General features: G+C 50.5%; 1 protein-coding gene across 3 annotated transcripts in view; it reads right to left on the bottom strand.

Moving 5' to 3' along the window:
- Positions 1-17,500, bottom strand: part of cux2b (cut-like homeobox 2b) — an 87,364-nt gene that overhangs the window by 37,476 nt on the left and 32,388 nt on the right. For all 3 annotated transcript variants that reach the window (XM_035522232.2, XM_081707796.1, XM_081707798.1), the window contains exons 2-3: positions 8,588-8,698; positions 7,017-7,064 (exon numbers count right to left, since the gene is read on the bottom strand). In XM_035522232.2, coding sequence (XP_035378125.1) covers positions 7,017-7,064; positions 8,588-8,698 — 159 coding nt within the window. The remainder of the gene's footprint in view (positions 1-7,016; positions 7,065-8,587; positions 8,699-17,500) is intronic.

The raw sequence follows: 17,500 nt of genomic DNA on the forward strand, positions 1-17,500 counted from the left end.
ATCTATCGATCTCTCAGCAGAAAGATGAAAATGCAGAAATAATGAGGCCGATGAATGCTGTGTAAAGAACATCAATGTGTGAAATTTAATTATCTACTCAGGAATTAAAAAAAAAAAAGTGTCGACTGTTTTCTAAAACAAAAAGAAGCGGTTAATATTTTCCCCTCTCTGCATATTTTAATTACCAGATCAATCACAAGTACGAACGGCGCTGCGTTTGCGAGAGAGGAGAAAATTGCGAGTCTAAATGAAAAACAATAGATTTACTTTAAAGTCGGGCCCCTTTTGAAGTCTAAATTAAAATTTCAGGTACCTTTAGGAAAGGCTGCTTCAGAAAGTTATGATATTTAATTAGCGTGTTTAGATTCCACTGAAATTACACTTCACAGCCCAACATGATGTTAAATGAAAACTCTGGAGGATTCACGCTTCCGCTGCCACAGACAGTGCGGGACACGGAGGAGCTTCGTGTCAACTACATTCCTGCGCCAAGCGAGCTAATTCCGCGCTCCATCCCCGGCGGAGTGTGTTTATATCACGCAGCCGCTCCCGCACGCCGGCTGCAGCGGGGAAGTTTCGTACGATTCACAGGTTCAATCCCGTTCCCGGCCCTTGGAAGAAGACGCTCTAATCCGGAGGGGCGTTGCTGGTGTCGGGCTTCACCTGTTCGAGCAGGTGAGCTCTGGGGGCTCACTGCGGGGGATCGCTCTCGATAGACGCCGTCGTGTAGCGCAGACGGAGGGCTCATTTGCATAATACTCAGAGGGCTTAAATGGAAGTCAGGGAAGTAATCTGAGAAAGGATGATTCCCCTTTATGCGCTTTCCCGTGTTCTGTACGAGTCCGTGCCCACATCTGGGGCGGCGTGTAACGTGTGTATGAGCTCGGGAAGGATGAACGTTCCGTCTGCATCGGACTGTCTCCTAAATCCATGACTGAAGAGTCTCCTCTCTACCCCAACCTCTGACGCTGCCCGGTACCTGGGCGGGACTGCTGTCTGACTCAGCTCTTGCTTCCACTGGGAGTGTGTGTGTGTGTGTGGGATAGCGCACTCCGGGCATCTCCCTGCGTCTCGTTGGGTCTTGTTTTTCTGTCGGCTGCCTCGAGCTGGCGAGCGCTGAGGTTTATTTCTCTTGGCATGGTCCTCAGCCGGCACTCTGCCACCCATTTCACACGTTTTTATTGGCTAATTTGACTGTGCTCTTGCCAACAGCTGTGTGCGGGCCAGGAGCACCGGTCCATGCTCTCCTCCCCCCCGCACACAGCCGTGGACGGCTCGGCCCGACATCCGGATCCAGGGATTTTTGGCGCCGTTTCTGCGCGTCATCTGTTACGCTGCCTTTAAGTGAACAGGCGCGGGCAGGCGGCTCTCTCTCCGTCCCCCCGAGCGACGGCTGATCGTGGCAAACGCACCGGTCTGCCCCCCGCCATGCGGTCCGCATCTGTTCCGGACTGCCAGCAGGCCGGGCGCGGCGCGCTGCCGACATTACGCTCGCGCGCGTCAGCCTTCGCCGGTCCGTTCACTCGTTTATTCGTTCGTTCTGGACTCCGTTCGGCGGCTCGTCTAGACCGCCCTACATCTCTCCTGCCCTCCACTTGGTGGAACGGCACCATGAACAAAGCGCCCTTTCGTGCACTTGGTTAAAGACAAGGAACAATTTTCACAAAACAAACTTGAAATTGAGATACGAACAGGGCTCTGCGATCATCCATCCATCGTAGGTTCACCCGTTCATATTCCCTCTGCCGTGCTGATCAGAGGTTATTGTTCGAGGTCCTTGTTGTAGGGGACACAGAGTCACACCTTCACCCCGGACACGGTACGCCCAGGGTAAAGGGAACAACACATTGCTGGGGTTTGCTAACGGGACACGGTCAGGGAACAGGTGCGCTGGGGCGTCCGCCTTCGGGAGGAGTAAGAGGGGGCGGTGGTCTGTCCTTGTGTGGTGCCTGCAGAGCCCTGGCACCGTTGTGCCGCATGGGCGGGCGGGCGTGGCAGGTGCCGCAGGAGGAGGGGGCGTTGGGTCCCTGTGCCGCGTAGATGCTGCATGCGCAAACACGGCTAACATTTGCACAGCGGCGGGGTCGCTCACGCTCAAAAGCTTCCCGCTCAGGGGCTTTGCGCTGACTGTGCGCTAAGAAAAAAAAAAAAAAAAAAACCTCCGTTGACAACGGCGAGTCTGAAGTGTGTCGATCCCTCCTGGCTGAAAAGAGACGGGACATTTAGGATATGTAGGTTTGGGATTCGTACGTTACATACACACACGCGCGCCCACGCACGGCCCCCGCACACTCTGCTTCTACCTGGCCGTGGTGAAAAATGCTAGTTTAAATGACAAATCTCACTCTCAGGCATACGCAGACAGGCGTTAGTGTCGAGAGAGAGAGATATATATACCTGTGGGAGAAAGAGTGTGACAGGACTCCTGTGTCAGACAGGTGTAGCGAGAAAGGGTCTGAGTGGGCGGAGATGGAGAAGAACCGGAGATGTGCAGGTCCGTACGACATCCCACTCGGCGGGGTGAACGGCGCGCGAGTTATGGAGGAATTCAGCCGGCTGGATCTTCCCCGAGCTCACGCACCAGAACTAGAACATATGTCGAGAGGGGTGGGTTGCGGAAATCGGAGCGGGGGACGTGACGAGGCCGCTTACACGCGCGGAGATCGCGTGTTTCTTCGGCCGGGCGTGAATGGCGTCGACACCATCGTAGTCTGAGTTAGAGCCCATGTCTATAATGAAGTAGTCTTAAAATGGTGGACATGGAACAACCAATGGACACGCTCTGCGTGCGCCTCTTAGGGGCGTGTGACACGGTTCAGCTCCGATGGAGACCTCCTCGGCCCTCACTAAAACTCTGGAAGGGTGATTTTATTAAAAGTAATATAACAGATGGCACCGCTCCTGGTCTTGGAGAGTGCACGTGTGAACCCTCTACTGCAAGAACAGAGCGAAGGAGAGGATGACAGAGAGAGAGAGAAAGAGAGAAAAAAGTGTGTGTTTGTGTTTGTGTGTGTGTGTGTGAGTGAGAGAGAGAGAGAGAGAGAGAAACAGATGAGAGGAGTGAAAATGAGACCGTTTCCCACCAGCGGATAGTGCGGGGCTCACACCCCGTTAACACGCGCAGGACGTGGGTGAGGACACAGGAGAGTCCCCAGGCTGAGGCCTCGCTCCATATCAGCTCCACAGACAGGACAGCGTGACGGGACGCCCTGGCAACTCGGGGCCGCGCTAGTGCTAACGCATTAGCATGTGTGCTCTGACTAACAGGCTAATGTCTCTGGAAGCGTTTGTAAGTTTTTTGGGGTTTTTTCTCAATAAAAGACTATTTTTAACACAGAAATTTTTTTAAAAAAGGAGAGAGAACAGGTGGGATACGCTAGGTGTGGTGAGGTGATTGCATACGGCATTTGTGACAAGGCTTCCATACTTGTGTTAAGACGGAAAAAAAAAACACAACACAGGAAAGAGAGGAGAGTTGGAGTGAAATATGGTTCCTGTTCTCGCCGTTAACCCGCACTGAAGCTGAGAGGGCGATTTTGGGATCAACTGACTACATTTGTAATCTGCTTTTTCAGATTCATCGTTTTATTTCAAAGCTTCTTTTATGAGAAACTGCCTCACGCTGGCACACGTGCAGATTCGCGGCCTCACACACACGCTCTTCGTATGCCCCATATCCAGCTGACCACACCTCCTCCCTCAACCTGCGCCGCGGTTCCGTGTGCTGCTCCCAGAGAGGCACTTTATGGGCGAGTGGGCCAGAGTGCTCTTCCTCACAGGCGTGGGGCTATGAACCTGCCACAACGCCCTTACGACAATTAGCCTGGGAAAAGGTTTATGGCCCGCTGGAACCGCGGGCCCCAGCAGATCGGCCGCGCGAGCGGAGAGGTAATTACGCCTCCCCCCGTCCCGACTGGAGAAGCCGGCGACGTGACGCCTCTTTTATCGCGCTTCGACACGTGCGCACGTGGCCCGGCATAATTAATTGTCGTCCCTTTACTGATTTATTCTGCGATTCATAACATATTTATACATTCTGGATGAATGATCATTTCCTTCAGGATTTAATCAAAAAAGAAGGAAGGACCGGTCGGCTCCGTCGTCTGATGATCAAAGACCGAGCGGCTTCACCTGGAATGTCGGGGGGCCCGACAGGCCGTTCCGGGGCCCCGCTGGCAGAATGGAAGGATTGTAGTGAAGAGCAAAGGATCAGGGTACCAGGCACCTTATCCCGGAAGGGACTGTGTCTCAGTTTGTTCTCAACGTGGAGAAAGACCGCCGATCACATGCAATATCGGTTTGATTTTCAGTGGGGAAACTCCGCGGCTACTTTGCTCCAGCCCACCTTTATGCAAAACACCGACACGGAATATTCATCTTAGTCAAGCATATTCAATCAATTCTAAGAGTGCGCAGTGTAATACCGCACGTTAACATAAGGAAACGTGCTCTCTCTCGTCCTGTTTCCGCTATACTGTCGGAACGTTAACAGTCCTGACTGGCTTTTCTGCATAAGGACAGGAAGACTCAGGCACATGCAGATACTATATGTAGGCCATGTAGCAACTGTGCTTTATTGTCATTTCATTTTTAATATTCAAGAAAGGAAAAAAAATTGTTTCTTTTCCACTGATGTGCATGAATGTGCAAGAATCCTCCCTACGTATTAAAAATTCACCGCGGAAAGCAGTTTCAGATGTGTTGCACCTTGAAACGCATTCCCGGGGCCTTTGTGACCCAGAAAACAGGTGTCTTGGCGAGAATCCCCGCGAGCGTGGCGTTTGTGCCGGGCTAGATAAATGGCAGGTCTGGGTGTGTGCGCTCAGACAGCTGGATCCTGCACCTCCCTGTCTGGTAATGAGGGGAGATGATGATTTCTAGGCTGCAGGGGTTAATGGCATGAAACCGAATGGAGTCGCTAATTACACGTTACAAACTATTTATCAGAATCTCCATCTGCGCCGCGCCACAACTCTCATTGTGCACGCTAAATTACTCCTCGGATTATCTTTGTAAAGCAAGTTTCCGTAATTAGGGCCCTGCGCTGGTGTTTTCTCCTTCTGAACACCAACAGGCAACACAGAGAGAGAGAGAGAAAGAGAGAGAGAGAAAAATTAGCTGATTGTTTAATTTCGGCCTGACGGCACCAAACCACCTCGCCCTTCTCCGGCCCATTTTCTTGTGCAAAGGTGAGCACTTGCGCGCGATTTGCGTTTTGCCGTGACGACCCTCTCGAGGGGAGGAGAGAGGTTGCCATCAAAGAGGCCCAAACACGCGCGCAGGTGCTGGAAGACGCCGCCTCTGATCGGCCCTGAGAAAAAAGGACTTCCTCCCCGAGTGGCCCAAAGGCTGCACCTGACACTACTCAGATGCCTTCTCCCAGGCTCGGGTGAAACTCCCAGTAAATTTGATTAAAATTACCTTCATTAGAAGACACTCTTCATTATAAAACCAAAAAGCTCGGCTGGTCTCCCAGGGCCGTTGGATTAATAAGGACAGAGATGTATTTTAAGCCGTAAACTCCGCTCCTCACTGTCCTTAATCTCCTTTCGACTTCACAGGCCAAATTAACACCTCTCCCCGTCTCTGACGGGACCTCATTAGCTCACTTCCACCCAGGAACAGAGAAAGGAGGATGAAGAAGAAGAAAAAGAAGAAAAAGGAGGAGGAGGAGGGAGGGAGGAGGAAGAGGGAGGAAGCGACCAATGACAGCCACCAGCGCGGGGATTAACCCTTGGTGCAACCGAACACTTGGGGAATCTAGGTCGCTGGCGCGTTTCTCATCAGCCGGCTGGTTAGCGATAATTAGCAGGCGAGGCCGCGCGCGGAGCGAGGGGAGGAGTGGGAGGGGACGCGGCGGAATGAAACAGAAAAGGAAAAGAGGAACCTGTCATGTTGCAGGCACTTCAAAGGAGCGTGCTTTCCCTTTCAAAAAGTGGCGCAGCGAGGGTCCAAGTGTCACCGGGGGACGCAACGAAACCACAGAACCGGGGGGGGTGGTAAGCACACGCGTGCTCCGTGTCGTTCGTGTGCACACGCTCATACTAACCACCTGCCCAGCGATGAAGGATTCCTCCTTCATCTTCGCATACCCTCATTAACTAAAGAGACCCAAACTTTCACAACCGCCTCTTTTTTTCCGGTCGGAACAAAGGTCGCAAAACGTGCTACGGCGACCGGCGCCTTCCGCTGCTACTGGGGCCTACGCGACACCTGCTGTGGACGTCTGACAAATGGACGTGCCCGGCCATAACACGGAGACGCTCGCGCTGGCCTTGATGGCCGCGAGCCTCCTTCGCGCGGGGCCCGGGAAATGCCGCGGCGCTCGCACCTGCCCCGCGCGGCGCGGCTATATTTAGCGTCGCATCCTTCCTCGTGAGACGGGGGCGCTGGAAACGTATCTGCGGTATCATTTCAATGCGTCTGTGCTTTGTGGAGCGTGGAGCAGTCTCGCAAATATGATTTATGGTCTTCATTTAATGGCTGCAGTGTCGGCTTCTGGGTGGAGATCAGATGACTCTCCCCGACAGGGAGCACGGCAGAGGGACGCAGAGTGCACCATCACAACAGGAAGTGAGTGAGACAGGGGGGGGCAGACCGAGGCCCCGATACTTCAGCATTCTAATGGAGAGGAGATGCTGCTCAAGTCTGACGGTAAAGTGATACCGGTCAATAAGGATGTGCAACGCAGATGCGGATGACGTTATGCTCTCAGCGAAGAGCACGGTACGGCGGCCTCTGGGTTAGCTCCTGCCTGCTAGACGTCATCTTCTATTGCCATGCAAACGTATGGGGTGCTAATGTGCTAAAGCTCACTGCCGAGTTCAAAGCTGAGTGGGTTCAGATACACTCAAGAGGGGTTCAGTGTATTTGACTCTGGAGGAGTTTAGCAGGGGCCACTTTACTGCTTGGCTGCTTCATTCGAAATTTCAGCCGTTCACTGGTTAATCTGTACGGTCCAGTTCAAAACTCCTTGTGTGGTGTGGAGTGCGGTCTCGCGCAGGGTCGCCACTGACCTGGGCTTGGAAACTCTTGAGGACAGGGGCAACCATCTCACGCACTTCCTGTACAGAAACCAAAAACAAACAAACAAACAAAAAAAAAAAGTAAAAAAATGTGTCGAAAGTATTTACACACACAAACATTCCACTGAACGGTGAAAATAAGATCTTCAGTGCGTTGTTAAGTAAAACTGGCAGCAGTATTATCTGAAAACAGGACCGATACACCCAGGGATTCCCTCCCCGAATAATCCCTGAATTATGGCAAAATGGGATAAGAATGGCCCAAATGACTTTGGAACTCAGGGGTGCGTTCCCATGCCTCCCTCGTGGCGTTCCGCTCGCCGCGACAACAAGCCCCTCCCCTTCCCGAACACGTGGTTCAGATGACGCAGGCTACTGGGTTGCGCGAGGGCAGAATCACAGTCCCCTACAATATTCTCCAGCACCTCCGTGCCGATCACACTACACTCTCGATCAATATCCTGCGATGCTGAAAAGAATCGATGGCCTTTGCTTAAAGTTGCATCCCATAAGCGCCGATGTTTCTTGGCATCGGAATTTTCTCATCAAAATGAATCGCGCGACGACCTTGGTACAGACGCAGACGTTTGCCTTTTTAATCGGGTCCGACAGCTAACGTACGATTCTGGTCAACCAAACAAACAAAAGTAATAAGGCATCGGCCATAGCGTGAACGCACAAAACCGTGCTGGCTTTGTAGCAGTCTGAACATAACAATATTTCCTTTAAGCTTGAAATGGGTTTGGTAGACAGCAACGGTATTTCACATTGGCCATCACTTCAGTATCTGCTATAGTATACCAAGATCATTCTGAAACAGACTGTGGGGGAAGGGGTGCGATCGTATATAATGATGTGGTAATCTGCGTCAGAGGGGCCTGTAGCCTAGCAGAGCAGCCTAACTCTCAAAAGTGCGCTAGCGTCGTAAATCCTGATTGTCACTGATGACATTTGTGTCAAGTGGTGTGCAAATTGAGCTTTGCGGTTCGAGTTTGGAGAATTTGATGGAGGTTAATGTTGAAGCGTTAAACGGCTTTAAGCACAGAGAGCGGGGGGGGTGGGGGGTTGTGCTAACGAGGAGAAACGTAAAATGTCATCTGGCGTATAATGAGAGGTGCGTGACACGCGCTTTATTCCCTGCTCACCTTTACCTGAGAGGAATCGGTGACTTCAATAAGGATTAGAATTAAAGGGGAAATGAGGAATTAAAGGAGAGGCGCGGGGATAAAGGCGGAGAAAGTGTGTGTGTGTGTGGGCTTCCGTTCTCACAAGGCAGGAGTGTTGTTAGATGTCAGTACAGAAATACTTGTGTGTTGGCTAGATGGTGATATGCAGTTAAAATGTACGTTTAGCTGCAGAATGAGTGAATGAATTCCACACGCCTTTCACGGTGATTACTAACGGCTGAGTCAGGGCGAGCTGGGAATCTGCACTGAAGTGCATTAAAAAGGATTAAGGGTTAAATAAATAAGTTCACTAAAAAAAAAGGGAAAGAAAAATGTCTTTTTAAACCATGAGATGTGTACACAGCCACGCACGCGCACACACACGGGGCCCCTTACCTCTGGGACATTTTTCTTGAACTCACGGCTCAGCTCCACCAGGTGCTTGTGGGAGTGCTCACTCTCTTCCTGTCGTTCAGCCAGCTGTGCCGCCACTGAATTTAGCTCCCTCTACAGAAAGAGAGAGAGAGAGAGAGAGAGGGAGAAGGAGAGAGAGAGAGACTTTAGAGAGGGCTGCCAACAGTCATAAACATATCTTAGTGTGTACATAAATAAATACACACTGCTGAATATTAACGGTATAATCCTTCATGATCTGATAGAAGGCAACAGCTTACTGTAAGCGCCAGCCCCATAAATAATTAAAGCAGAATAAACCCAATGCCTACAGTAGCAGAAGGCTCTTTAGATAATCAGTATCTGAAATAATCGATACCTCTGCAACGGCCATAGGAGGGAGGGAGGGTGAGAGAAAGAGAGTGTGTTTGTGAGATGGAGAGATGGGGAGAGATGGAGAGAGAGATGGGGACAGAGAGGTGCACAATAGAGAGAGAGAGAGAGAGAGAGAGAGAGATGGAGAGGGAGAGGTACACAATAGAGAGAGAGATGGAGAGAGAGAGATATGGGGGGATAGGTATACACTAGAGAGAGAGATAGAGAGAGAGAGAGATATGGAGGGAGAGGTACACAATAGAGAGAGAGATGGAGAGAGAGAGATATGGAGGGAAAGGTATACAATAGAGATAGAGATGGAGAGAGAGAGAGATATGGAGGGAGAGGTACACAATAGAGAGAGAGAGGGAGAGAGAGATGCACAACAGAGAGAGAGAGAGGTACACAATATAGAGAGAGATGGAGAGAGAGATGGAGAGAGAGAGAGGTTGGGTGTGAGGGGGAAGAGACAGAGAGAGTTGTGGGGGGCATGAGCGTGTGCACACGAACAGCACAGAGCACGCGTGTGCTTAACCCCCCCCCAGTTCTGTGGTTTCGTTGCGTCCCCCGGTGACACTTGGACCCTCGCTGCGCCACTTTTTGAAAGGGAAAGCGCGCTCCAAGGAGAAAGATTAAACGGTCGCACCGAGGAACAGAAAATACCCACTGATCAACACACCAACACTTGTGGCAGGGCACTTTGTCTGGAAAGCCCGGCCAAGCCCGGCTCACGCCCAGCAGACGCCTGGCCCCGCGAGCGCCCCGCGAGAGAGGCCCGCAGCTCTTACGCGCTCCGGCCGAGCTCGTCTCCTTACGGGAGGCGGCCGGGACGGTCCCTTAACGGCGTCCACCGAACACGGCCGTCGGCACCAGCCATCTGCTTTTCCCGTTCGTTCTGCGCATGCCAACAGAGCACCTCCCAAACCCTCGCCCCCCTCCCTCGACTCCTCCTGTCAAAGGTCGTGGCGCTCAACCACTGCGGAAGAACAAGGGAAGGCCAGGAGAGATGGAGAGAGAGAGAGAGAGAGAGAGAGAGAGAGAGAGAGAGGGAGGACCTTTTCAATTACTGTACCGAATTCATACATGACATGGAAAATTAAATTCAGTGGGTTTTAATTAATCTGCAGTCTTACTTAAAGGCAATTTAGAAAATTATCTAATGGGAGAAAAAGAAAACCTGAGGACAAAAAGAAAAAAAAAAACCAGTAGATTTGAGACACTGTGCTTATTGCTTTAAGGATATTTTAAGCGTTTTAATTTTTTCCGCCCACATTTGATAAAATTAGATTTTGGTACTGGTGTTTGAGAAGGTCAGTTTTGTCTGTTTGAGATTTGTGAAAGAATGAATTTACCAGTTTTAAAAGGATAGGAATGCCAGGATAGGAATGCCAGCGCAACCCTCTTGTGATTCCTGGGATATGTGTGAATATACCGCACTTTGTTCCCAACTATAAGCTCTGATTGCCGTGAAGGCACGTTTATGTACGATTTTAAACTAAATTTGGAGTGCACTGGGGCATTTAAACCCTCGCTGACAAATTTCAGAAAAGTATCCAACTGAAAAAATAATACACACTACAGAAGCTGAATATTAGGCTTCAACAGTTTTTTTTATTAAATGAAACTTATATGATTCTGGTAAGCCATAATTGTTGAGGGACTTAAGAGAGTTTTTGGCCTGGGATGACTGATTCAACCTCTATTAGAATTAAGCGCCCTCAGAGCAGCTAATCTATCTGACTGACGTGCCCGGCGCGGGTGAGGGGGTGTTTGGGTGACGGACACGGCCGAGACCAGTAATTGTCTACGGCCTACAAGATCACAAATAGCCATCTTCATCTTTTTATAGCGCCGCTTCCTGAGTCACACCGTCGGCAGGAGGTTTGCGGTGGCAACGCAGTCTCTCAACTTCGCAGCGGTCATAGAGAGCGCGTTTCCAAAATTACACTTCCAAAAAACGAGAGCCCTGCATTCGTCGTGCGCGCCGTCTTCGGCTGCGCGCCTGAACTAGACTCCGACATAAGTGCGTCTGAGCGACTTCTCGGTTTAATGAGCCGGAGCATGGCCCTTGTCATAACTGGTGCTATATATACACACACACACACACACACCTCGCGCGTTAAGATCACAGGCACGCGCGCTTGACATGTGTTTTAACCCTCGTTCAATAGTGTAAAGGAATATTTTAAACACTTCTGCTGTCTGAGGCGTCCCAAGCACCATCTTCACAGACAGGGGCTAACCGCGACGGCTGAAAACAACCCCCTTAGCTCTCACCTCTGGAGATCTTTTTCTGGGTTGTTGTTGTTGTTATTGTTGTTGTTGTTGATACCTCTTTTCCCCTCATTTCGTTTGCTCTTGCGCACACAGGCATCAGACACACCTGACGCGGCACCGTTCGCCGAAAGCACGTTTTCACGCTCCCGCGTGGCGCGCCGAGTCTCCGAGCTGCCCGTTAGCGCCGGTGTGTGCGGTGTGTGATGGTGCGTGTTAGTCAGGGTCTTCCCAACCTAGACAATTACTTCGCACGTGAGAACCAGGCACGGAAGCGTGGCACTCTCGATTCCCAGAGGCACTCAAACGCCCGTGGACGCACTCGCACAAGACGCGCTCACGTCAGTGTGTGGAGTGGAAACGGCAGACAGCCGTAGGCAGCGTGGGCTGTGTGTGAAAAAGGTGCACTCTTGCTCTGTGGCAGGGATCTGGGTCAATGTGGAGGCCCTGTCATTAAGCCTGCGACAGGCCAACATCCGGTCGTAATGAATGCATGGGGGTGGGAGGAGCCATCTTGGAGGCAGGGCCACACACTGGCTTGCTGAGGCCAGCATTGGTCGCCCTGTCTGTCAGGCAAGTCTAATGCTGGGAATTGACGCACTTTTGTGGCCAAACAACTCTACAACCCATTTGAATATGCAAATAGGAGAAAAGATATTGGGGGGGTACCAGAATGGAGAATGATGAGCATGCTACTGAATAATCATGATTGGTAGGCGGAGCTACATGGTACTTGGTAGATCACCGAGCTAGTAGCAGAATCACAGACCTGCTATCATCATAGAGGAAAAACACATACAGGAAGTGCATAATAACAGGAGATGTAAACTCTGCGGCAGTAACCTTCAGACGTACCCTAGCACTTGATCATCTGTACAATTGATCGCCACAAAATATGTTGCCCCAGAAGCTGATGACAACACAAAATGGGGGATGTTGACATCTGGAACAGCAGACAGCATTTGGTTCCACCCAGTGAGCAAGAGTAGTCACACCAGCATAAAGGAACCACACACACAAAAAAGAGGAATAGAAAAGTGGGAGTGGGTGGGAATGACAAAAAAGGAAAAATGCAGATGGAGGTATTATTTTTCTTTTTGTATCCCATCTAATTGCAATCATAGGCAGATGTCTGGAAGTGTGACAGCATCAGCAGAATATTGGTGCTGAGAGCACAGAATCTTTGTCTAAAAATAATCAGACGTTCTGGGCTCTGCTGTTTGTTATAATGGTAATCGATGCTGGAGGCTTTGAATTCCATCAATTTATAGATCCACTCTGTTCTGCCTGGTGACTGCATTGCCTCCAAACCCCTGCTGCACACACACACACACACACACACTCGCACAAAGATACACACGTTTACAAAAGAACATGAATCCACAAAAAACCACAATCTATACACACACATGCAGCCAAGCCTACATGTCGACCTTGCGCACGCTCGCGCAGACCTGCGCGTGCGCACTCTGACATGCACAAGGTCATTATCTATGCACTGACACATGAACCCACACGCAGGGACACAACAGCATTCAGACTTGAAGGCAGCAAACAAAAAGACTTGTGGCAGACACACACACACACACACACACACACACACACACACAAGCTGCAGCAAGGAAGAGCAGAAGGGCTGGTGTGTGATGAAGATAAGTGTAGTTTCTTTTCGTACGCTGCTTATCTGCTCCATTTCTCTGTAAGGCAGGAGATCGTCCCGAGCTGTTTCAGATTAGTGCCGCTCCTAAGACAGCACATTTGAGAGGGGATCGATCAATAAATCAAATCAACACAATCAATACAGCCGATCGCTGCAGTCTAGTCTGCCCCCACCCCTCCTGACATTATTACTGGCAACGCTCCCCTGCACCTCCCCCAGGTTCAATCCCCATACCCTTGACACTGATGAGAAAAGGGTTGTGTGTTGTGTGTGTGTGTGTGTGTGTGTTATGAGGGGGGTTCCACTCTCAGCTTTTTTGGGGGGGATCCAGGATCCAGGATGCTGGCTAGCAGCCCTGGCAGAGATGGAAGATGATCCCTTATCTGCCCTGGCCTGGGTGGGCCCAGGGGGACTGGCTTCCCGCCACTGTAGGCTGCCACACACACCAGGGCTGAAGACTCTGCGTATGTGACCTGTCTGTGCAAACGAGATCATCTGAAGGGTGTGGTAATAAGTGGAGGGACGATACGTTCATGGCGCGCACTGTGACGTGCCGGATGGTGACCAAAGCCATCACCGGCGCTGTTAAAGGAAATTACAAAATTCAAAGCACAGAAAAAAGTAGTGCAGCATAAATGCATTTCAAAATGCCGCATGCATCTGTACCACCCCCCTCCCCAACCCGAAGGGCACGATCGTGCCAACGCCAATTTATGTCAGACAAAAACCCCGCCGTGTGCATATTCTGTGTTGTGGGACATAATACACCACCGGTGCTTCCGGGTGCCATCCCTGAAAGCCTCGTTTTTGACACTCTCCCGAAGCTGCCGGCAGAGGCCGGGAAACCTTCCCGAATAATTAACCTCCGGTCACTCGTTCCGCCTCTGTGCAGGCTATGAGGGGACGCGGATCTTAAAGAGTGTGACGAGCAGCGCGCCCGTGTTCCGAACCGCAGCGTAGGTGTGACTACTCTAGTCAGCCATTAGCTGTCACGCCACACTTTATTTAGGAGTTTTAGCACTTCTAATAAGGCAAAACCATCAGCATGCTATCGGAAACACACATTCCCGTTCCTTCTGGTTTCATTAGAAAAGTTTCAGGCAAACAGGAGAGAAAGGAGATCGCACCACATTCCTGCTCCAGAGTTCTATCTGTATGTGGAGAGAATTTCCCTGCGAATACCGTTCAAACTAATATATGGCACAGGCATGTAAGCAATTCGTTAGTGAGACTATTTTCTCCATGGCTGTGTACTCCATCATGCCGGATTTGAAATAATGACATTGAGATTCAGGAGAAGAATTCCTTATATAAGGGTGTTTACACCGATAACGAGACGTCATGAGTAGTGCCTCTTCTTTCACTCCACACTTTCTATCAATCTAGTACAGTTTAATCTCTGTCATTGTCTGGAAGTCTATAAGTAGTCTGACCTTTAAGTTTTACCAGTGGTTGGCACCTTCTGGTAAACCCTTTTCTCCAAGGTCATTCTTTATGGGAGTCACTGACGCATCTATGCTCACATTCCAGGACAGTCTTGTGTTCAATAGTCAAAAGTGTAGTTTGGTTATCCACTGCTGCGGTCATCCATGATCTAGAAAGCGGTCTGCTATTGTCAAGAACACGAGTTTGTTTTGGTTTCTTGTGCATGGTCAGTAGTTTGAAAGGCCTAATGTTTTGTGCCAACACACGGCTGCTTAAGATTTTGCCTGATTCTCATCAACCAGTGAACAGGACCCCTACCCAAGGGACACTTCTGATCAGCCCGTCTGATTCACAGCTGAACAAAAACGGAAGAAACGGCACTGCTGGATGGTCTGCAGCTGTTTTTATTCCAGTGTTAATTTTCTGAGTGTGATTTTAATTCAACCCTAGTCGGTCTCCCAATGCCGCTCCGCGCAAACGCACATTTTGTGCACCAACGGATGCGTAGTTTGCGGATATTATGCATACTGCATCATTACGGTCCGCTGTTCCTACTCTACATGTGGTTACAGACGGCGGGTTTTCGGAGGCGGGCGCCGCCGCCCGTCCCGGCTACTCTCCGGCCCAGCAAGTCCAACCCTGCGTGGGCGAAAGGAAGAAATAAATAAACAAACCAATGTCTTCCCAAAATTTATTGCAGAGTAAATATAACTAGGGTAAGGAGAGGAATATAAATTGGGGCCGCTGACATGACAATCCATAACAAACTGCGCCAAATCGAGAGTTTTACCTCTGCAAAGTTGCGGCGAAGGCTTGGCCCAGTTTCGTGAGGCGGTTGGGGGAGGGGTTACCAAGCGACGGATAACATGGATAACCTACCATTGTTTACTCTCTCCTAATAAAATGTCAATCTGTTCGCTCCTCAGGTGTGCTCCTTTTTCCTGTTTGTGCTCCTGCTCTCCGCCACCGCACCCCCAACCACAGTTCCCGTGCCGACTGCGCGAGGAGATCAAAGCGCCGCAGCCGGGAGCGCGTGAATATTTCAGGCCGGGTTTCGCACCACCTGTGTCATGCCGAAGCAGGCCCGGCCTCTTGTGCTCGCAGCCTGAGCTCCAGAGGGCCCCAGGGGGCTGGCGACACCAGCCCGGGCCACCTGTCAGAGTTGGGTGGCCTTTATTCTTCCTCGTGTGTGTGTGTGTGTGTGTGTGTGATTGAGCGGGTACGTGCGAGCAGTGCGATATTCCTCATCTGAGATAAAAATAAATGTATCTGGAGCGCTGAGATTGGGAATATAACCTACATCGAAGATGTACATTTGAAATGGGGATGTTGGGCTTGCTTGCAAGGTTACGGAACCGACACAGGAAGAGTACAGAATAAGAAAATAGCAGATATGGCTCAAGACACACCAGATCCACTCTTTGAAGAACACGTCACGGACACATTAAAAGGTCGTTAATATTTTAATATTTAGATTGCTCCGCGCGAGGTGTAGTTGTGTGACGGGTTAAGGAAGTGCGCTGGAAGGTTTCCTCAAGGTACAGAAATGGTTCTGACAAGGACCAAGCAAATGTGCCGTGTGATCTAATGCTGTGTGAGGGTATGTGTCTGTATGTGTGTGTATGTGTGTGATCTAATGCTGTGTGAGGGTGTGTGTATGTGTGTGTGTGTGTATGTGTGTGTGTGTATGTGTGTGATCCAATGCTGTGTGAGGGTGTGTGTGTGTGTGTGTGTGTATGTGTGTGATCTAATGCTGTGTGAAGGTGTGTGTGTGTGTATGTGTGTGATCTAATGCTGTGTGAGGGTGTGTGTGTATGTGTGTGATCTAATGCTGTGTGAGGGTGTGTGTGTGTATGTGTGTGATCTAATGCTGTGTGAGGGTGTGTGTGTGTGTGTGTGTATGTGTGTGATCTAATGCTGTGTGAGGGTGTGTGTGTGTGTGTGTGTGTGTATGTGTGTGATCTAATGCTGTGTGAGGGTGTGTGTGTGTGTATGTGTGTGATCTAATGCTGTGTGAGGGTGTGTGTGAGGGTGTGTGTGTGTGTGTGTGTATGTGTGTGATCTAATGCTGTGTGAGGGGGTGTGTGTGTGTGCGTGTGTGTGTGTGTGTATGTGTGTGATCTAATGCTGTGTGAGGGTGTGTGTGAGGGTGTGTGTGTGTGTGTGTGTATGTGTGTGATCTAATGCTGTGTGAGGGTGTGTGTCTGTATGTGTGCACGCGCATTATGCATTGCAGCGCTTGAGCAACCAGCTCTTCTCCCACAGCCAATAAAAAGCCATCCCTAGTGTCCACACCAATCTGAACACCACCATTCAACAGCTGCCCATGGCAGGAGCATGGGGAGCTTTGGGAGTGTGTGTGTGTGTGTGTGTGTGTGTGTGTGTGTGTGTGTGTGTGTGTGTGAGAGCGCGAGATAGAGAGACCGACCAAACACGTGTCAGTGTGACTGTTCACACATATGCATGTTTGCATGAGTGTGTACACATATGTACATGTGTGCACGTGCACATATTGCGTACGACGTGTAAGGGAGCGGCTCTCAGACGGGCTGTAGTCTTTGCAGAAAAATCTTTACGTCCTGTTTCCGAGCGCTCTGCACACATTAGCCACTCACATTTAGAGGAAACCCAGCCCATGTGACGCTACACTGCCCGCACGCCGCGAGCTCGTCCCCTACTGTTTAACGTCCATCTCGTATTCGGGGCAGGCAGGCGGGGGGAACGTGGGTTGGAGCAGGCAACGCCCATTTGTTTATATTTACTCGGGGATGTCCAATTGATTTTTATTGTTCCTGTAATGATGTATGCAAACGGAGAGCAGGCTGAGCACCCACCCGCTCCGTTTTGTTATTTTTGTTTTTTTTTGTCCCGCCTCTCCCCCGATTCAACGGCTGCTAGTGTGAAGATTCCGAGGTAATCAGCGGGTCAGCCAGCCGGACGGAGATGCGTTCGGATGGTGAGCTCTGTGTAAATGTCAGCTCACTCATTACCAAAGCAAACCAACATGGCCGTCGGCGCGGTGATAGATGGTTGACCTCGGCGCGAAGCGTCAGCGCTGATAACAAAGCTCCCGCTCCATCACCGTCCTCCTTCTTAATCAATCCATTTATCGCCCATGTATCAGAGCCCTGCTTGGATCGGATCCTCGCACGCGTGCCATCGCTCACACGCACGAGGGCCCC

The sequence above is a fragment of the Electrophorus electricus genome, chromosome 25 (genome assembly GCF_041902795.1).
Source record: "Electrophorus electricus isolate QZ-2024a chromosome 25, ASM4190279v1, whole genome shotgun sequence".
NCBI lineage: Eukaryota > Metazoa > Chordata > Actinopteri > Gymnotiformes > Gymnotidae > Electrophorus > Electrophorus electricus.